The sequence below is a fragment of the Cupressus sempervirens genome, chromosome 2 (genome assembly GCF_028749045.1).
Source record: "Cupressus sempervirens isolate cs-2001-9-10 chromosome 2, ASM2874904v1, whole genome shotgun sequence".
Taxonomy (NCBI): domain Eukaryota; kingdom Viridiplantae; phylum Streptophyta; class Pinopsida; order Cupressales; family Cupressaceae; genus Cupressus; species Cupressus sempervirens.
Genome location: NC_143119.1, coordinates 644428121 through 644451066, shown reverse-complemented (window position 1 = coordinate 644451066; position 22946 = coordinate 644428121). Strand labels below are relative to the sequence as shown.

The following is a 22946-nucleotide window of genomic DNA, read 5'->3' as shown; positions in this document are numbered from 1 at the left end:
TGTAGACCAAGCCAAGTTTGCTAGTTCAAGCCGAACCAAAGAACACGCCAAGTCCTCCAGAAGCAACTCGAGAAACACTGTAACCAAGCTTCATCAAGATCCTAGTGTGTGTTGAGTTCCCACAAGCAACGTCAAGCACCTTCAACAACTGAGTGCCCATAGTACATGTCGAGCACAATATATGTTGAGCGACCATCATATGTTGAGCATACAATACATAGCGAGCACATAGAACCACAACTCTTAGCCAAATACCACCAACCATGCAGGATTTATGGCAAGTCTAGGATGCTCCTGCATCATAATCTATCATGATCTTCATAGACATTGTAAGATATCCATCATAATAGAGAATTTAGTTATTGTAAGATCATCACCTTTCAATAACTTATGCAAATATAAGTGACATCATTTGCAATTTGTCACTTCCTCTTGATGTACACAGAGGATAGGCCCATTAAAATCACACAGTCACGAGGTATATTCATGAATAATAGTTCTCTTGACTGGTACAATTTATTGATCACTGAAGGATCCATCTCAACATGGTTTGCTCCCTCTAAATCAATATGATCGAGATCACCTAAGCTTGGTTGAATCATATCCTCTATTCACTCCTTCTGACGGATGTGTCGAACTCCCTCTAAATCTCAATCTTTTGAGCTCATTTACCTTTGAAAAGTGTCAAACTCCCTTTGAATCCGATATCAATCCTCCTTTTCCCACAATAACATTCTCAGAGGAAAAGATTGAGGCACGTAGCTCTTATTGAAGAATAAAAATAAAAAAGAGAAACTACAATAATACTCATGGTTAATAAATACTCATGTGTGCACATCAATATCCCTTTTCATTCCATTAAACATTAATATTGTAATCGAAAATAATTGTATATATTAATTCATTCCATTATGATAATTAATTAATTTTCTACATAACTTTCCATAATAACCATAGGTCATAGGTATTGGAATGTTCACCTTTCATAATAACAAAATATGTTAATAGAACAATATTAGGAGATAAGCATACTAGTATTAATATTTCATAATAATTATATAACCTATATACTTACCTTCTATGAAGGGGTCCTTGCCATTTTCAATGGTATTTCTTCCCTTGTAGTCATTGTTGAGTCACATATTTAATTAAAGTTGAGAACAATATTCAAAGTCAATGCAATCCTAAAATTGCAATGATGATGTCCTTTAACACCCTAAGGGATATACAATCTTAACTTCCAGTGCTTTACAATATGTAAGTCGATATGTATAGGTGTACTATTAACCAATACTTCTACAACTGACGGAACAATAACTTTACAAGTGGCTGAAGTCTACAATACTTATGATTATTATCTATTTTCCAAGTTTCTTGGTAAGTCCACCATCCATGTGGAAAATCTTTATTTTCTACACTCCATATACTCTCTCCTTTGCATGTAGTTTATGTTACCTTTTATAAGTGAGTTAGATATCTATTCAACCTAACCCCACTCTTTTGTTTGTCACTTACATGCTTGGATTCGATATCTCCTTATCAACAGTCTTCCAGGTCCCACCTTTTAGTACTTGTCATGCATCTAAGTGCAATGGCCTTCAATCGTATGTCTCATTGCATATTATGCATTTGGGAATATTTAAAACTTCAAGGCCTGGTAATGAACTTGATATGGTACCATGTTGATTTCCTAGACGATGTAAATGTAGTAACATTGTTTGTAATTTTGTGTGTGTGTGTGTGTGTGTGTGTTCAATGAGATTTATTCAACAGAGGCTACAAGACATTAACAATTTCAAATCAAGTTTTGGTAAAGAAAAATATGATTGTGTTCTAATTTTATCTAGAAGTTGACTTCATATAATGTTCTAACCTTTGTAGATAAAATAAGATAAGATAAATTTATTAATGTTCAACAAGAGACTGCAAGGGTCTATGGGACTGAAAAGCATACAAGATACAAGACTACTAGCAGCAAGAGTGCCAAATGATGCCAAGGAAAGAAAGCAAATAGGAAAGCAAGGTGCTTGGAGCAAAATAGATTTGATCAAGAAAGGTCAAGAGGTAATGAAATCCCTTAAAGACTATCTTCAACATAGGTAGATCTTAAAATTGTAAAAACAAGGTGCTTGGAGCAAAATATGTAATATCCCTTGCCCAAACTGACTAATTTTAGTTCAAGGAATATTGTCAGACACTTGTATTGTTGCCTTTCAATGCTAAGAAATTTAGAATGTTCGCAAATGATATTACAATGCCTCTTACAATGAACTAATATGCAGTGCAGTTCTTTTGATATTTTCAATGCATATACATGGAAACTAGATATAGAATGCATACCTACAGCCAATTGGCATTTTGATAAACAATTGACATATAACTATTATGCTGATCATATATGCTATTAGACGAACATTTCGTCAAACAAATAGTATACAACATGTATCTCCTTTATTGAATTCATCTCATGTACAATGTTGCTATGAGTTTGCCAAGACAAATGGCTTACAATAATGACTACAATAATGCCAAAATCTAATTCTGAATTATCACAGCAAAATCATATGCCCTACAAAAAAGTACAATGTTAACTAGTAATAGCTGCAAGAGGAACTTGATAATAGTGATGCCCAAGGATGGAGATGAATCAAGCATAAGTATTGTAGTGTGGCATCGTTCTTGCGTACTGTAGCAGCCAACAATAAATGTATGCTCCAATTTAAACACAAATAGAACTCCTAAATTGAAGCTCTCATAAATACTAAATTCAGTGGATATTTCACCACCTCAAATGGTTGCAACACTGAAGAGTTAACATTCTCTAATGGCTGATTGAAATCGAAAACCTTAGTTTCTTCTCCCAATTTTATATCAAATGCAATTCACAATAATCAGATGATTAACAATGAAGCTCTCACCTTTATTTATTCTTTTCCTTCACCCTTCTAAAAGGAAATAAAATATTATTTAATTGCATTCTCTAAAAGTTTCCCTCTTTCCAATACAATAATTAGTTGTATTTCTAGAAAATGCACTCTCTAAAAGCTTCTCCCTTGCAATACAATAATTAATTGTGCTTCTATAAAATTAAATTAATTAAATATAAAATCACCTTTTAATTTTAATTTATTTAATCACTTTATAAGAAATTAATTTAATCAATTTTTCATTATTTCTCCACTTAGCCTTCGGAGAATGTAAAGGCTAAGAGCTCCACTGAGATGCTAAAAAGATGGGGACATTATAAAATAGATTTGATCAAGAAAGGTCAAGATGTATTGGAATCCCTTAAAGACTATCTTAAATGTGCATAGAAGCATAGATGCTCTATATAAATCAACATGATGCCAAAAGAATTTCTGAAAATAGCCTAAACCTATAACCCTATAGGTGGTTTTCATTGAAAAAGAAAGTTGTGGAGAAGTTGAACCCTAGATTCTATGGCCCCTTCAAGATTCTATGAAAAGTGCGAGATATAGTCTATGAACTAGAAGTGCCCAAGAATAATAGAAATTTGCTACATCTTTCATATTTCTAAACTTAAAAAGACATTGGGAAATATGTAGACCTATAATAAGACTTATCACTTTCGGAAAACAAAGACCCATTATGACTCCAAAATCCATTGTGGATGCTCAAGAATGAAAGTTAAAGAATAGAACCATTTGCAAGTATTTGTTGAGGTGAAAGGGTCTACCAACTAAAGATGCTACATAATGAGATAACATTTTGATGCACTTAAGTTTGATTTGCTTAGGGGGGAACAATCTCAAGGATCGAGAATTGACATGTTCTCTTTTCCATAAGACCACTAGACATTCCTTGAACATATTATTTATTTCTTAAGGACTCTTAAGGAAATGATTTTGTGATAATTTGGTGTGTCCTATTGTATGTATGTATTATTATATGGGGCTTAATCAGACCCAGAGGTTAATTTTTCCCCGCATTTACCAACTTAGTTTCCCTTGAATTTTTCAATAGGGGTCAAGTAGAAGTTTTCATTATGGGGCCCAAGAGAAGCGCCCTTAACGCACCCCCTATCATAGTACAATGCAAGGTCAAGGGATAGCGCCCCACAAAGCTCAAGAAACTTCTATTATTGTACAAAAGTGTCATGAGTTATCTTTCTATTAGTTGACATATTCTAACCCTATTTTATAACTGACATGAGTCTTGTTAAAGTGGCTTAGGGTTAAGATTTTTTAGATTAGAATTGGTAACATCATACAGTGATATTGAGTAGCAAGGGATTGCATATTGTAATCAATTTGATATAATCGATAATAAGATTGAACTCTTTATTTTGGTGGATGTAACTTGAGATTGGGTGAGCCATGTTAAGTTCTTTGTGTCTTCTTGCTCTATTTCTATTTGTTTTATTTCGTTGATTTATTAGTTAATTGTATTTAATTGTTAGATGTTTATCTTCTAAACCCTAACAGTATGTACACTTACATTAGTAGGTCCTTTGGATATCATATAATCAAGGTTTGATTTAGAGTGTTGACAACCAAGGGTGCATGCATAGAGTTTCATTGATTTATTGTTCAAGCAACTCTTTTTAATGTCTATTTGTCTAAGTTAGGGCTCTCTCCTAGTGCCTTGGGATTGTGATTCAAAGGTAGATTATGTAGTACTCCCTTGTATGTGAATCTGTTACAGCTTCACTAATCATATTGTTGTTATTGTTTTAGCACTTGAATCAACTATAAATGAGACCTTACTTTGTAATAAGAGGAATAAACAACTATTAAACCTTGTTATAAACTTGCAAGTATTTACATTCATTTCTATATGTTATGTCAAGCCTATTATCTATTAAGGTGGACCAAATTTGAAATAAGATCTAGTCATTGATTTCTCATGGAGTGAAATTAAATTGAAATATTGAACATCCCTAATCAAAGATTACATAAGATCATTGCCATGCCAAACCTAGACTTTGATTCAATTAGGGAGAAAGCTATTAACAAGGAAACTACCATTCCTAAGTCAAATGACAAGCAACTCTAAGGAGGATTAGGAGGATCTAAATGAAGATAGTGTTTGTCCCACTCGTATGGATTGTATGTGCATAAACATCTAATAACCCAATATGTTTATGACAAGTACCAAATTATTGAATGGCAATTACATTGTCATTCAATATGGTTTGAAAGCCCTATTCATATTTAAAATAGAGGCAATTATACCTATAGTGCTTACAGAATCAACAAATTTCTTAAATTTCACCCTTCAAATGGCCTAGAAATAAAGAAAATCATATTCACATGGGTATGGCTAATTATCAATGCTCCTTTTATAAGCAACACAACCCATTCAACAACTAGGATGATGGTAACACATGAACCCTCAACCAACAAACAATTTTAGTTTAATAACCTAGGTATGATATCAACAAATTTCTTCAATTTCACCCTAGAAATGGCCTAGAAATAAAGAAAATCATATTCACATGGGTATGTCTAATTATCAAGGCTCATTTTAGAAGCAACACAACCCATAAAACAACTAGGATGATGGTAACACATGAACCCTCAACCAACAAACAATTTTAGTTTAATAACCTAGGTATGATATGGTTTGCAATGAGAACAAGGTTGCATGCTCTTAATGTCATCAATTGTATGAGTAGTTCAAACAAAGTTCTCTTTCTTAAAATTCCACAAATTCACTATTTGAAAAGTGCAAATTCTAGCATTGTAGATAGTCCCTATAGATTTCATAATATCAAAATACAACTTCAAATCAACACTAGTGAATCCATTTAACTTTTTTAAAATTAATATCTTTTATTATAAATATGTTTCTTGACAAATCAAAATTTGTTCAAATACTTATTTAAAAATGAATAATTTAATTGTCATCCTAGTATTATCAAAAAGATACACTCGTACCAATCAAAATCAAACATACATTTTTTCTAAAAAAATATTAATCTTAAAAAATATATAGAAAAAGATACTTTAAAATTAGTAGTCCAAGTACAAGCATATTTCCCCCCAACTCTCACCTATCATTTATTTAAATAACCTTAAACTAAGTCATTTCCTCACAATATATTTGTTTCATTGTTGAAATAATATATGATAAATAGAGAATTCTCAACATCTATAATGCAATAATAAATAGAGAATTCTCAACATCTATAATGCAATATTTATTCTGTAAATATTTGTCATGGCTCAATCACCACTTACAAATTATTATCTATAACTACTATCACAAGTGGTGTGTGTAATCCACTTCAAACCCGTAAAACTTCATATAACATGTAACAAGCTCTTAATCATCATTATTTAGAATTTTTTTTTAAATGAAATATACAACCTCCTATTCAGCTTATTTTATAGTGGTACGAAAAGGCATTTGAATCCTTAAGATAATTGGATCATTCATTACCATCATACAAACTTTATATTTATTACAGAGTACCAAGGTTATAAATTTACGACATCTTTTTTTTGTTAGTTTTCTTATATATTAAAAAGAATCATAATACTCTCCTATATTTGAAGCATATTATATAAAAATAATTAATCTAACTAATAATTCATTAGTGTTCAAGCCTTAAAATATTCTTTAGTCAATCAATTTTGACAATTCTATTTCAAAAAAATTTTGAAGACATCAATTCTGCTTTTTGGTAATATATATAGTAAAGATTATAAAAACTCAAAAACAGATTCAACAAACAATTTCATGGGTCTACACTTCTTGCTCTTCAATTTTATGGAATTCATTTATGTATCAAAGACCAAAAAAAAAAGAAGTCAATTCTTTTTCAAATTCACGAAAACACAGCAAAATTTTCTCAAAAAAATATTGTTTTTATCACAAAATATACAGATGATGAAAATCAAATGCTGAAATTTTCTAAGGAAAAATCATTGCATTTTTGTTTTTTTGAAATTAAGTCAATGGTACAATTTGTAAGAAGGATAGCCGCATCCATACCTTATTGGTCTTCAATTTATATGAATTGCATCTTTCCCTAAGAATTCCCCTTGTGGTTTCGTCCTCTTGTGGTTTCGTCCTCCATTTGGTGCTTGGCATCTTAGCCTAAGCTTGATTACCCTTACATGACACTAACAACTCGAAACCTTATTTGCTAATATTATGCTTTTTTGCCTTTACTCAAAAGGTAATATGTAGGTTTCACTCTGTACTGCAAAAATACAATATAATGCATGATAAATTTTTTAAAGCTCAGAATTAGTAACTCCTACATTAAAATCAGCTAAAATAGCTGAAATATATTCAGTAATGACTTTGAAACATAACTCTAAACTGTTCTCGACTGATTTACCAAACCAGGAAAATGCTCCGCCTTGAATTTTTTTTTAAGTATAAGGTACTTCTAAAACTGTTCCTATGAGAACTCGATTACAATGTTGATAGGTAAAGTGAACTTGTTACATCATGTACGAATACTCTTTGGACAAAAACTGGCCGGATACTTATTCAAAGTCTAAACCCAACACTCCAAAATTCATTTCCGCTCAAAACAGTAACTAGTTAAACCAAGATTGCATCTTAACCAGGAGAATAATGCTTTCCCTTACATTAGACCTGTGAATCGTATCTTTATCTATAACCCCTTTGGACTGGCTTAACACCCAATTACAATATACTTGTTTGCCATGAAAACACCAAATGATTCCTGCAACCTGAAAACTATTTGGTACCCATATATTTGCAAGACATGTTCTCCCAGTTATCTTGCCAAAAATACTTACCCATAATATCTAGAGTACATCATTAGCTGTACATTTTTTATGAAGTTGATGACCTGAGATATTATGGAGAGGACCATATAAAGGCTTTTTAATATATGTAGTAAAATATACCAGGTCACAATCCTCCACATTTGAGAGAATTTGCAACCGCAGCATTATAGACTTACAATTTAAATAGAAATAGAACATTTTGGCAACTCTAATCCAACATTTCCAAATCTACAAAGGTCACTTTCCCCCTGAAATCTGGATAATGAAAGCATGGATCATTTGTGGAGTGTTTTCCATTTCTTACACTCCATTAACTTTCAGAAAACTATTTGAATGCCCTTTCAGGAATTTATCTGTGACCTGCAAGAAATCCCAACAAGATGAGCTTCTCTGAAAACCTAACTACTCAACTATCTTGGCTGTAATGCTCACTCCAACTTCCCCTGTAAAGATATGCATGAACTATTTTGTAGTCAGCTATTGGCAGAACAAAACAACTCACCCTCTTGTAAACTCTTAACAATGCTAAGAAATAACATCTGCATATATTAGTAAAACAATGCCCTCTTGTTGACCAGACACAAAACCCTCAATAGAAATCTACATGACCTGAATATTAATGGTCAAACCAGACAAGAGTAGAAAATACCTGTGTACAACCAAATAGGACAAGTTCTTGTAAACGAGGACAAGAATCAGCAAGTAGTCCAAGAGCCTCATCGGTCAATTTGCGGCACCAAGACACATCCAGCCTAAGCAAATTCTCAGAGGAATTACTTACAAGCGAAAGAATAGTATTATTATCGACCTGTTAAAACAGAAATCAGTAATAGGAAACATTAAACTTTACATTCTTATTCATAACCTTGCAAAATCCTGCTAAAAATTCTCCCACAAACACACATGTAGCAGGTAATTTTTATAACATTGTTATTTTTGTCTAAAACTCTATGACAATAATAACTTGAAATAGAGAAAGGTACAGCATGCATTTTCTGCAAGTTGATTTTGAATTTAAACATTCAATTAAAGCACCACATAAAATTGTGTCCAAATCATAAAATTGCAAGGTTTTACTACATAGATTTTCCTAAGAATATATACAGCAAATAGTTTCTACTACCTCATTTTTTGTTTGTTAGCTCTATGACCACGGTACATAATAGAAATGACCCAACATGTCTTTTGCAAAAGGCATTCGGTGAACAAAGAAAAGTAGATTCCAAAACGCTATATAATAAATGTGAAAAAATTTTGTATATGTTGTAAAGCATGTCTGTATGCAAGGTATATCTAAATAGAAATAAAAATGTCAGTTTTATCATTTCCTTCATGGGTTCCAACTATATATCACAGAGAAAATTTGCACCAAATATGCTTATGAACCCTGGTGCATGAGAAATGAACCAAAAACAGTTTCTATGCCCTTTAATACCTCCAATATGTTGCTCCTAGCAAGAATTTGTTTCAGATCCAATACAAGGATTCTAATAATCTCCACCAGAACTGTTTCTCTCAACTGGTCCATCTTCTTCCCAACCTCTCTTACCGGACATATTCACTCCTCGGGTGCTGAGTCCTCCATATTAATAAGGTTTACAATCCCTTTTCTACATTCTGTTAAGTCATAATAGGAGTCTCTCTTGGCTTTTTTTCCACCCATGGATATTAACCCACTTAGCTGTCTTCATTGACCTACCATTTTCATAACCAGGAGCTGTCTTTCTAGGAGTTTTATGCATCAAAGGTTTGTTCAAATGCATAACTTCTGTTCAAATCCTCAATCCCTTCCCCCACCTGACATCTTTCCTCCAGAACCAGCAACACAAGGAATGGTGACTGATAGAAAAGCGGCACAGGCCAAGGTTGAGGAAAAAAACAAGAAAAAAGACAACTCATTTCTTTAAAAGCTTTCTTTACAAATTGATATTTAATTTTGATAATGTTTATTAGTCTAGAGAGCAGACTTCAAAACATCAGATTTTATTATGGTCTGAATACTAGGGGATCTTTACGCCATTTTCATGCTTTCCACAACTTTCAACAGCATTACCGAGTCCATAACCAACAAATGGAAAGACTGTAAGCATCGATGAAACATCCTATCTTCTAAATTGAATAAAACAAGCTCCCACTCTACAGTCAAAGAACAAGTAAGCAGACTTTTTAGTCTTGCAATCGAAGGATATGGGCAGAACCCAATTTCTAAATGGAAATTCGTGCAAATGGTCAAAGAAGGGAAAAAAAAAAGTCATGTTGCCCCAACTGGATCCTACAAAGCTATCTTAAACTGATGCAAAATTAGAAAAGGCTAGGATAATCCTGCAACAGTTGGATTACAAATATCAAGACAAAAGCAAAGCTGCCAGGCAATTGCTTCAAATCAGTTAAGATTTTGCAAAATCTTAACCAATTTGAATATCTTGAGCATGAGGAGAAAGGAGCCCGCACCAGGACATTTGCATGGAAAGCAGCAACACCAAGGTCCTGTGCATAATCAAGCATGTCCAGGAGCAAAATGAAGAGTAGATATATCGAGGAAGGACAAGAAATGAACGTCCAAATATGATGTTGTCTGATCCTTCCAAACCTTAAGACATGAATCCTTTTCAATTGTGAAGCACATCTCAGAAGTGTAGAAGAATAAATCCACAAAGAGAAGCAGGTGATAAAAAGGGAAGAAAGGTGAACTTTCTCAAAAAAAAAAATCTATTAAAAGTAGCCGATCCCCATGCAACTCTGAGGGACACACATGCTACAATTAGTTAAAGGTATATGCTGTCGTAAACCCATTCTAGGAGATAGGTAATAAAATGCACTCTATGAAATATTATGTAATCTTAAATTTAATAATTTTCCAAGCTAACACATCTTTGTTGAGCTTGACAATCCATTAACTATAAGATCAAGGATGTCCTTCAAGGGGTGATAGTCACATATTTACAACACCCCCAACTTCCTTCTTCATTACTAAACACAACCATCACGGCTACCAAATCAAACATACTATTGCCTCTAAACTTGATATGCCAAATGCATATGTTGTCCAAGTTTTTGCTGTCCTTGAGGCCTCTTCTAAAGAATTTTTAATCCTTGCATCTCATATCCACTTATTCAAAGCATCAATTCATGAAAGAGGGAAAAACTAAAACTGGTTGTCTGTCCCAACTCCTAAATCATATAGCCTCCTCCAGCTGCTCCTAATTTTGAGTCTTGACTCGTCAATATTCAAGTTCCCTAGAATAGACCCTTCTAGTTAGCCACAGGCTTAATAATCCTATTTGAGCTCAATCCATCGTCAAGGAATTGAATAAGATACTTAGTACAGAGAACAAAGTTATCATGTGTATTGTTCCCTTTTTTAATCTGGGCACTAAACTGAATTTCTGTCAGCAAGTAGTTAGGAAATTAAGGTTCTCTCGGCCATTTAGTCAGATCGGAACTAAAATCTTCAGTCTTCAACTAGAATAAATAAAATCCTGTCAGCAGTTAAAGTAGATTAAGACAAATCTTAAGTCGTGAGTCTTCTGCTGGAACAATGCTAGGTAGTTCCTGTTAGTTGCTAGTTATCTTAGCAAATCAGTGGGGATTTTGTTTCAGTTACAACCACCATTTAGTGTGAGGGCTAAAGAAGCACTTGATGCACAAAGGTAATGTCTTTTAAATTGAAAACAAAAAATACTTAATTTTCAGCTACGGGTAAAAAGGAATGCTACTAAAACAATCTGAAATCTGACATTCACCCTCAAGTTTATACCTGTTGCAGCCTTGGGGATAAAAACACTTGTGTGGAACCTGTGGATACTCTGCAGGACATCAAGAACCAACAGGTAATGCTACCAGACTCACTCCTTTCCACTAAGCATATAGACTCTAAACTGCAGTTTGAACCAGTGGTTCCTCCATGAAAGCGCTCCCCCCCCCCCCAATTACCAAATATGTTCACATTCCATTCAACTAAATTGACTTATCTTTGATGGAAAAAAGATTAAATCTATAAAATCTACCAGCTGTTTGAACTTCTAGCTTATCTTTTACTTTGTGTGACAATGGAAAATATTAGACTGTCGAAATTGATGTGTAATTTTATGGAGAGGCGTGTCAGAATATGGGGAAATAACCATCAATACAGACAACAGACTAGAATAAACAACCCAAGTTGCACAAATTTATGTTGCAGTAACTATTTTCAGAACTAAGCAACTTATCATAATAATAAGATGATGTGTACCAATACATAATCATACTTTAGACAAAAATTTGAACTACCAAACTACCTCTTTTACGCTGTTGAGTGAAAGATCAGATAAGTTATTCCCAGAACCCGCAATGAATGCAGCAACAGCTTCATCACTGCCAAGAAAATAGTAAATTAAACATGGTTAAAACAACCAAGCTTTGCCTTAAAACTCATGAAAAAGACAAGCTTAGAAAAAAATTAGTCACCAAAAAAAAAACTCGAAACAGTATCTGACAATCAATAAGCTAGTATTAAATAGAGTGTAGTTATAAAGGCTTAGTAATTATTAGTTACACAAACATTTCAATTTCAAATCTACAAATTCCTTGGACAGCAGTCCGTCTTCACTTGCATTCTCCACAGAAAATACATCAGATACATTAAGTCTCAGTATACTAGAGAATATTAAATATCACAATCTAAATGTCATCCGACACCTCCTAAAGATTTGTTTTCACAGATACCTTTTCACACCTTCACCCTGATAAAATCAAGCGAACGATATCCCAAATATCCAACATACAACTTTTTTCAGAATTTCCTCGAATCCAGTGCAACAAACATAGATCAATTTGAAAATGGCAGACGGGAGGAGTGGCGGGAATTGTGGACAGCCCAAGGTTTTTGGAGGCCTGAATAAAGCCGAGGCTGATTCAGGTGATGAAGAGGACGATGGTGCTCCCTATCCTCTTTGGGGTTCTAGGTTGCAGTCTGATCCTGGCATTGGCAATCTCACATGCAAGGAAACTGCTCTTGTTCTCCTTTTGTGGTGTTGGAAATTGGTCTCATGTTCTGTGTGGATGGAGCCGAACTGCAGGTTTGCTGGTCTTGGTGTTAAAGCGGCATTGTTTGTCCCATGGAGAGGGACGTCTTTTATCAAGGATTTGATTCTGGTAGTTTGATGGGTCCCATTCTTTTCTTTTCAGATTTGGGGTTTTCCTGGGGGGGGACTTAGTGAGACTTAGCAGGAGTTTTGGAGGGTCTATGTGTCGCATTGTGTCAGAGTTTTCGGTTGCACCCACTAGGAAGGCTTATTTTGTACCCTACTTTTTGTGGTTCCTCTTGAATGTGATCCTTCTCCAGTCATCTCTATGACTTTTGACCTACTTTGTTAAGTGAAGATGCTCCGTGTTGGTGCTATCTAAAGTCTTTTGTTGTGGCCAGAGGCATCTTCTTGAAGTTTTTGGTTGGGTCCACTTGAGTTGGAGGGTTGGTTGAGAAGATCTTGGTCATTTCAGAAGGTGGGTTTTATTTGTGGGTGAAAGACGCAAGGTTTTGGATGTTTTTTGATGGAGCTCTTATGTGGGTGAGTGAGGCAAGGATCTGGTTGCTTTTTGATGAGCCACAGTGCTATTCTGATCCATTGTCTGCAGTTGAAGCCGTGAGGTTGGCTTCTATTACAGCATATACTTTACTTCAGTACCCTTCGTGAAGCCTATCTCTTCTAGTTGTGTATCTTCCCTGCACATGGGTGGTTTCCCTAAATGGTGTGAATCCAATTCCTCTAGTACCGTTGGTCCTGCTTTGTTCAGTGATGCACCGTCCATGCTCTATTTTTCTTTTGCAGGCCTCTTTGTTTCTTTGTTGGTTGCAAGATTAGCATGAGTCTTACAGCTGAAGGTAGATTTTTCCTTTCTTTGGTTGTTTGGTTTTTCTTGTTGCCGCCAGTTGGACACTGAAAATTTTAAAGGGCCCACTCTGGCCTCTGGGTGTTTTTAGTTAAGGAAGCTTTCAGGTTTTCGGGTAGCTTAGTCCCTGAATGGAGTCTCATGCATCTCTTTCCCGTTGCTTTGGTGGACTTGTATGGGCACACTTCCGCTTCTTCCCTTGGAGACTTCTATAAAGGTGAAGCCTCCCCTTGTTTTTATGAGGCTTCTTTTTGCAACTAACTGGTGGGCTGGGTGCTTTTTTGTTGTTTTTCTCCTTTGCTCTCATTTCCTATTGAGCTAGAGTCGTCATCTATGGAGGTGGAGTGTGTTTTGGGGGTGAGGTTGACCGTGGTACAAAGCGGCTTTCTTTTGTAGCTGGTTGTTGAGGGGAAGGGTGGTTTCAGAAGTGATTTTCAAGGAGGGCAATCCTTTCTTCCATCTATTCTATAGTGGTGGAATTCCCTTCTATTGAGGTGAACGGGAGTTTTGTTGGGGGATTAGATGTGTTCTTTTGGGAAATACTTGCTGCGCATAAATGGTTGCTTTGGGTTCCATGTTAAAACCCTATCTTCTAGCTGTTTTTTACAATGACCTCTGTTAGCATGAATGTTTATGATACTACATTGGGGGAGTATCCTGAGCATTGGAGAGTGTTGATAGGTTGCATTCATGACTGCGTTTGTCATTGATGTCAACATAGCATTGTTTCTATAAAGACTGGCAGAGTAGTAGACAGAGTTCTTGATGGTATGGACAATGGTTTGATTGTCTGGTCATGCGCAGTTATGGACATGTACAGCACAGTTCCCTGATGACATGATCAAGTGCACAGAGTCTAAGTCGATGGTGTACAGGAGTTGCACCTGATTTATAGAGAGCAGTTCAAAGACAAAGTATTGGGAAAGCAAATCCTGATGATTGTTGTCTATCTTACATCCCAGATGTAATGAAGTGATGCGTAGTCAAGCAATGATAGAGGACAGTTAGATGATGACATCAACGAGTGTGCAAGCCTTAGTATCGCACATGTGAAGTTTTGTATAGACTATGAGCCGACAGTGCTATTGGAATTGTAATTTATTTATCTCATTTTAATTAATTGGGAATACCTCAAGGCCGACTTAAGGAATTATTATGAAGATATGGTATAAAGGAAAGATGCTTTCGTTGATTGTAATGTGTGTGAAAGTATTGTGATCCTTATTGAAGTGCGAAGTGCGAAAAGGAGCAAAGTGCTGACTGAATGTGTATAAGCAATCCAAGGGATTATTGGATGCAAGATTCAAGATCTGGTTGTAAGATCTGAAGGAGCAGAGGTCTAGTTGACAGGACAAAGAAAGAGAAAGGAAGTATATTTCAATTCTAGATCATTTGGACAGTGGATTCAATGGTCTTGCCCTTAAAGCTGTTTGGGCAGTGGGTACAGTTGTCTTCCACAACTCCTAACAGGGTTGGAATCTCCTAACAGGGATTCAAAGTCTCCTAACAGGGACTCATATGTACTGAATGTTGTAACAGACTCCTAACAAAGTCTATCCTCTAACAAGGAAGATTTATATCAATACATCATCTTGTGGGTACCATCCCCATCAGGATTTTCCCTCTGATCAAGGGTTTCCCTAGTTAACATATCTGGTGTTATTGTGTATGAATATCTTCTTGTGGTTTCAATATACATTACTCATATGGTTAAGATTGTTTAAGATTGTTAATTGTGCTATTAGTTGGATAACTGATTCAACCCCCCCCACCCCCCCCCCCCCACCGCTATATTAGTGGACTATATATTCTAACAACCTCTTTATGTGGCTAGTTTTTGTTTGGAGATTCAAACTTTGTTATGGTTTTGGGAGCCATTTTGAAACCCAAGGTGGTTGTGGGAGGCAAGTGAAAACCCAATTTGGTTTGGCGTGCCTCTCTAAACCCATAGTTTCTACTAACTCTTTGAAGCTCTATCATTTGTGGCAGTTTCTGATCGTAGTTTTGGAAGCCGTGTTAAAACCGCATTATGTTTTGGGGAGCCTTCAAAACCCCATGGATATCCTTGATTAGGAGATTTTCTCTTTGATACAAGGCTTTGGGCTTGTATGTTCAGTTCTTGGGGGCGGCTAGTGCTTTGTATGCTAAATGATTTTGAGCTGTTGTCTGTTTGCTGGCGATCTGCAAATGCTCTATCTGTTGCAGCATCTCTTCTTAGTGGGGCTCCAAATCCCCCTCAAAATCTGTTTGTAAGGGGTTTCAAGGTCCCCTCAAAACTTGCTTTCTCCTTTATTCAAAAACATACAAGTTTTTTCATAAGAACAAAGATTTTAAAATAAAGTTATAAGGATAGAGATATAGCATAAGTAATTACATTAATGTCCAATACTGGCAAAATAAATCATTAAAACTTGTCGCAAATTCACCAATTCTTTTTAAAAATTTGAATTCATGCGGACAATATGAGAAATGTAGGACAATCTTCCAAGATTTGAAATCAGTGGCCAATATTCTTCCTATATTCATGATTCTCTTTCAAGCGTTTTGTATCAAATATCTCCAAAAACATGCAGGTGTTTCGGATTTTTTGAGTTTGGAATCTGAATAATACAGGTATTTTCGTTCTCTTTTCTGAACTTTGGCTTTTTGGAGTTTTATAAACCAATTTTCTAATAGAAAACCATCAAAATGACTAGAAAAGATCATGTGTGATTGCTTTGCATACACTTTGGTAGTGGGAGTGCACATTAATTATCTTACTAGAATACTGAACCAGAAGTCCTTTCATGTTTCAACAAACCTGAATGAACATCTTTTCAGTGACAGCTTTTTAAGTGATCTACAGCCATTAGTGAGGTATGCAAGTGATGCATCCGTCAAAGGGTAAAGATTATCCAAGATGAGGATCTTTAGTCCACAGCACACAGCACCAATTGCTTCTATAGCACCATCAGTCAACTTCCTGTATTCAAGTAAGAAATGAACATCAGCAACTTGCAAAAGCTATTAAAAAAAACTGATGTCCGCCACCACACCATTCATTAAGCTTTCAAGAAATCCTAAGTGTTTTTAAGGCATTAGAAAATAGTAAGGGCATTGTAATTCCAAGTTGAATCAGATTAAATAAGAGAAAATGTGGTTTAATTTACTGACCCACAATCTGCAACAGAAAGTTCTGTCAGATCACAACCTAAATAAGCAAGGATTTCAGTCACAAATTCATCAGTAACACTCGTTATCCCTGCAACTGAGAGTACCTCCAACTTATGCATCTTCTTTAATGCAGGCAGAATTTTGATTGCATCTAGCTGATTGCACTCCTCCAAACGTAATTCCCTAATCACCGGAACTAAATGGTCAGCTAGAGCATTAATGCTAGCTTCTGACAAGAATGAACAGCGACTTAAGTCGACGGAACTTAGTAAAGGAGCAGCCTGTATAAGTGCCTTTAATCCAACATCTGATATGCGATATGCACCATGTAATGAAAGACGGGTTAAACAAGGCAATCCCACGGAAGGGAGAGCAAAAGTAGCTTGTACTAAACGATCTGTTAAACCACGTCCACACATGCCTAACTGAAGCACCTGTTAAAAATAGAAATCCTGCCAAGTCACTAACAATTTTCCTCTTTAAAAGCCAATACATAATAAAGACCACAAAGACATAAAATTAGTCCATGATATTTCTACATAATGAAGCAACGGCCATTCACAACAATCTTCATTAAACTTTTCTGATAAATATAATAAAAAATAAAAAAATAATGATATTAAATAGACAAAAAGATTCATTGAAAAATTAATCCTGCAAATCTGGAAATCAAATGCCATAATTAGATTTACAAAATTTCCTGAACACTATTTCCAGTACTTCTCTGCCTATGGAATCAAAGTGCCGCCCTCAAAACAGGCATTAACTTCCATCATGGCCGGTGATAATATTCTACAGGGTACAGATAAAGTATACTATATCGTAGAGCCAAAGAAGTTGGAGAATATTAAGTAATACAACTTAGTACAGTATGTTTTATAAAAAATATAGGAATAAGTTCTAATGCCTGATACATACATAACAGGGTACCCAGATTGTGTTAAAAATGTAAGGTGTTAAGTAAACAAGATATATTTAAGAAGCTGCAATTTCTATTGGGAATTGAATCACAGTAAAAATGTGCATATGGTACAAAGTTTGAGGAGTTGACTAGTGGCCGGAAATATTTGTTGGTATAGGAATTTTATCTCCGCGCCAATTCGGACAAGCACTTTTCAGCTTCTCCTGATTGGATAGGAAGTCAAAAGGTTCATTTTGGGGGGAAACCACCTTTTGAGGGGAAACCAACAGTGAGCCATCATGAAAATACTGTACAAACTCTACTACACTAAAACAATAATCACAAGATTTAATAACTACAGTGTGGCAGGATGAAGTGTATAACAGAAGTACCAAACAGAAGCAGGAACCTGTGATCTCCTAATGTTGAGATTTGTGTTCACCTAAATTTGAACTGTGAATGACATTTCTTAGAAGCAGGTCATGCATGTAGACATAATCAATTGGCCAAGACATATAGATTCCAGGCAAAAGTGAAACAGTTATCAAGGTGCTCCCCATGTCAGCTACCCAAATAAAGAATCAAAGAGACAAGTTACTGCTCAAAAATTAAGCAATTGAGACAAAAAACTTCTAACTTGTTGTATCCAGATAGAGAAACTTAATCTCAAGGGAAAACCAAGCCTAAAGAGTTCCATCTAATGGATAATTTTGAAGTGAATGAAGTTAAAACCTTTGAAACAAAACTGCCATCAGAGATTATGTGAAATTAGAAAAATAAAAAATATAAAGAGACAGTAGCAAACCTCTAAATTAGTGGTTGAACATTGTGACATCAGCTCATTAAGCTCCGCCTCTGATATAAGAGAACAATCTGGAACACATATTTCTGTTTGTGACCCTGTGATGAACAATCGTAGAACCTGAGCAGTGACCTTTCGTGATGCACAGAACGCACGACAGATTTTGTTCTTTGTTGCATCAGGGATTCCTTCCAGTGACTCAATGAACTCAACATGTTTACACAAAACTCCTAAGCACAATTCTTCAAGTGGAGGTGGTAAAGTGTGGATTTTGAAATCATTATCTCGTGTAGGTGCCCACTCAATCAGAGAAGCAGATTTCCCAGTTGCAGCAAGCTTTTCATTCCGAGCAGCTAATACTGCTGCTCTTTCTTCTACTAAGCGCCTGGCAGTAGAAAATGGACCAGGCCAATCCCTTTTCTCTTCATGGCTTCTACCTTCAATAGCAGACTCGGGCCTTATCTGAGAAGCTGAGTATTGTTCATCATCAGGCTTGAAGAAAGCAAAATGTGCAGCCCTTTCTCTTGCTATTGCAAGAAATCTATCTCTGGCCAAAACTCTATTAACCGGTTCCTGAATTTGATTTTGGTGAATGGAATTCTCTTGCATCAGATTTTGCCCTTCTTGTCTCGTATTATGACCCTGGTTTCGATTTACAGAAGCTGCATTTTCTGCAACGTCAAGTTCCACATCTCTGTTATTACGATCCTGGTTTTCATTTTCTGGAGCATTATCCACTTCCATTACATCTTGCTCTGGAGGTTCATTATTTTGTCTTTGTTTTTCTCCTGTATTTTGTTGGCCATCTTTACCAGTTGGATGTGCTGGTTCAGCAAGAAAAAGAATTTTATCACCTACATGGCGTACTGCATTTGAAATAATTTCTTTATCCCTGTAACATTCATCTGCATGATTCCTCATTTCCACACTGTTGTTAGGTTTACCTCTGGAATTCATCATACTCTGCATATCAGATTCATTGTCTGAAGAATCTGTTTCTTTCTCAGACTCATCCTCTGAAAAAATCACTTCACTGGATTTCCCAGCAATTAATTTCCTTTTCCACTTGTCTCTTCCCACTTTACTCCCCTTGCTTGTCCCTGCAGTCTGATCTTCTTGAAAATCGGCAGGTGTGGTTGATAATTTTCGCTTACCCCTCCCTCTTACTTGACCTCTACTGCTTACATCACCCCTACCTCTTTTGGAGCTTGTTACATTATCCTTGTTGACAGGAGTTTCCTGATCCTCAACAGTATCTATTGTGATTCTGGGATTAGCATCATCTGTTTTTATGGCCAAGGAAGGTCCAGCTTCAGCACAATTATCTGGCACCAACGATGTGCCATTTAACCTATTACTGATTCTTGCGCTTCTCCTGATGCCGCCTGGAGTTGAAAAATTTGGACTTTCATTCTGACAATGCATTGTTTTATTAGATCTAACCAACAGGGTTCTGTTGTCAATTGCGGAGGGCATGACAGTTTCTTGCAGAACTGGAGAGTTGTGTATCCTGAGGTTTGGCATGCTGCTTCAAAGACCCTGGCCAATTAGTTCTAGCAAATTATCTTTCCTTTGCATTAGCACATGTGATTAAGATTCGAATTTTTCTGCAACATCGCACAGTTTCATAAACAAAACTTTATTATCCATGCAATGCTCCACAGAAACATAAATTTTCAGCGCTCCAGCATCTATTTAACAATCTCTTTCCTAAAATTTAAAACACTATTGTAAGTCCACATAAACAGTAAGGAATACTGTAAATATTCCAATATGTGATATGCATGGTAATTTACCTCAAAAAAAAAAAAGGTTCAATTCACAAAGAAGCTGTCGCAGAAACTCATAAATTTGGAAAAGTGCGCCGTCTTAATGCCTACATTGATCTACAAAATTTCTCACATATTTGACAAAGTTTCAAATAGATGTGAAGAAGTAAGGTCTCTTATGGACTTGCGTTGATTTCAAAAATATGAAGCGTGGAGAGCCGTAACCAGGTTAGCTTACATTGAATTTAAAACGAAACCTAAAAGATTAGACGTGATTTTGAGGAATTGCGTTCATGAAAGCTTGGGCAGAGTTTCAACCGATCAAAACCATCTGTGATGAAGATTTAGCTAATCTATTTTTGTTCATTTCGTGTAGATAATTCGTGTGACAATCCATATACAGCGCAACTCCAATTTTAAGCCGTATTAGACTTGGTTAATGATATTATGAATTCACTGGTTAATTTCAAACCAATATTTTTCAATTTAAATTTGTTGTTTAATAGGTATTTTTCTGTCTTGAGAACCTGGTCAATGCCCTTATAGCCAAAAACATTTTAACTGATGTTTTGCACATAGTCGAGAAAAATGTGGATTATTTGATAAAACTAGAGAGCAAGGATACATACGGAAAAACATGTAAAGAATTTCAAGAGTAAGAATTCATAGGTACACAAAAGGCTCGGAAAGACAAAAATCAAATTTTAATTCGAAAACAGAAAAAGCCATATGAAAGATAAAATCTGGCACGGATTATCTTTCCATAAATCAAAAACAGGAAGACACACAGTACAATTTGACCTCCACTTTACTTCATTGTTAATATTTAGCCTCGTATTATCAGATGCGAAGTATGCAATTGCTTAAAACTTCGAAAAATAAGTTGCAGTAAGGGAGAATAAAGGAAAACAAAAATGGGCAAAAAAATGTTGTACAACGCATCAAAAACGACTGCGTGAATTGCAAAAACCTGGTAGAGAGTAGTCTTACCTTCTGAAAGATCGTAAAATCTAGGGAGTCATTCTGAGCTAAATTCACATTAATTTTGTTCTACAAAAGTAGGGTTTTTAAGGGCCTAATGTTCGATTCCCGGGAAGATTTTGTTTCCCGCGTTTCGTAACGTATCTGGACCGTTGAGGTTGTGAAATCGACGGTAGAAATTTGTAGAGATTCTTTGCCGTAGGAAATTAAGATGAACGGGCGAGATTCCCCGATTAGATTGTCCGGTAATATGGGGCTTGTTCGACAAGCTTCCTATGTATAGTGTTTTGGTCTTTCTTTCTTTTTTTAATACGAAAAGGAAAATACCTAAATTAGAAACACTTCGATGTTCCTCATTGAAAATGTCTATTTATTTTCTAATTATTTAGGTTGATATATATATATATATATATATATATATATATATATATATATATATATATATCAGTCATTATGGATTGCTGATTGTAAGCTATTTTGTTACTAGTGAGACCATTCTGTAATTTACTATTATAAATCAGGTGCAAAGTGTTAAAGGTTATGCCTAGTTAAATGTTACTTGTTAAGCTAAATTGTATGAAATAGTGGCAATTGAAATATTACTTCTGAATACAAAATATATAGTAGAGTAGAGAATGAAACAATATGAAATTAATTTAATGTCACTAGTAACATAATGTATTTTAAAGATATGCGGGAAATGTGATGGCAGTACTGAAGCAATCATGAGCAGGAGAAGGATTTCAAACTTGTAGATTTGCAAAGAACGTTAGGCCTGGTAGTAGTTGAGTTTGTGCAAGTGTAATGGCATGGAATATTGAGTTGCAACAAGTCAAAAATATTTTTCGTGGTAGGGCAATAGTACAACCAACAAAACTTGTCTTCATTAATCCATAGTTTGAAATTAGAACTCACAAATGCCTTAGCAAAGTCAAGCAATTGTCATTTGACATTAGTGGCGATGAATTCAACTTGAAAATGGGGAACCACAAGCAGCTCAAGAATTAGGGAAAGATATTGTGTCTTCCCAAGGGAAAGCTATTAGGGATGCATGAGGCAATATGATATACGAGCTTGGTGAATCTTCACAAGTTGCTAGTTACAAATTTTATGTTCAAGATGTAGTAAGACAATCAGTTTTGCATGCAAGACCTCACTTAAATCAAAATCCACACATACAATGGTTGGTGGGGTCTCTTCCCAATGGCAAGTAACATGCCCCGACAAAGGGCAAAATAGGGTTCACAATAGATAAACATGTAAGGAATTGTCAATTTGGAGTGTTGAGAAGTATAATGTAATGATCCCATCTTTTGGCCTTCACGTTCTTTTAGTAGTTGACCAAGTGTGTGTGCGTTAGCCTTGTTCTACATGGTCCCGAAGGCTAACGAAGGGTTTAATGGGATCCTGGAGTGTTTTGGCTTAGTCATTTCCAGTTTGGACCAAAACGAAGTTGATTTACTCAGTTTCAGGCATACTTACTATTTTTTAGTAAGTCGGTAGGACACAGTGCAGGTCAATTTTGGTGATTGGATTCGATACTCTTCGGTGAGAGCTTTCCAATGAGCTATCACTCACATTATTCGGAGTCTGATTGCTAATACATTTTAATGCCTGAAGTTTTGTTAAAGTAACATCTAATTTAATTGTAAAATATTAAAGTGTTACTTTAATATTTATTTTATGGTGATGTGTACCCAAGGGAGACATAAGGGGTATTTTAATATATGTTTTGTATA

At 35.4% G+C, this 22946-nt stretch overlaps 1 protein-coding gene across 2 annotated transcripts; it reads right to left on the bottom strand.

Moving 5' to 3' along the window:
• Window positions 1–7180: 7180 nt before the first annotated feature.
• On the bottom strand, window positions 7181–21267 carry LOC149575025 (DNA repair protein RAD7-like). 2 transcript variants are annotated; one of them, XM_089814884.1, is made up of 7 exons: window positions 21217–21267; window positions 18461–20064; window positions 16755–17188; window positions 16402–16563; window positions 12011–12086; window positions 8383–8541; window positions 7181–8176 (listed from the first exon to the last, which is right to left on the bottom strand). In XM_089814884.1, exons 2-7 carry the CDS (start codon window positions 19979–19981, stop codon window positions 8162–8164), a joined length of 2367 nt encoding a protein of 788 aa, XP_089671010.1. In that variant the 5' UTR covers window positions 19982–20064; window positions 21217–21267; the 3' UTR covers window positions 7181–8161. The 2 variants fall into 2 exon arrangements, with proteins under 2 accessions (XP_089671010.1, XP_089671009.1); XM_089814883.1 differs by having other exon boundaries at window positions 7181–8093.
• Window positions 21268–22946: the final 1679 nt, after the last annotated feature.

Bases quoted from the DNA above. Each gene is read 5' to 3' on its own strand.
- LOC149575025 (XM_089814883.1), bottom strand. From the start codon at position 19,981: ATGCCAAACCTCAGGATACACAACTCTCCAGTTCTGCAAGAAACTGTC. The intron at 12,087-16,401 runs GTTTGTTGAAAC...TTTTCTTGGCAG, and splicing joins CTGAAAAGATGTTCATTCAG to TGATGAAGCTGTTGCTGCAT. The intron at 8,094-8,382 runs GTATTTTCTACT...GATTTCTTGCAG, and splicing joins TCCTATTTGGTTGTACACAG to GTCACAGATAAATTCCTGAA.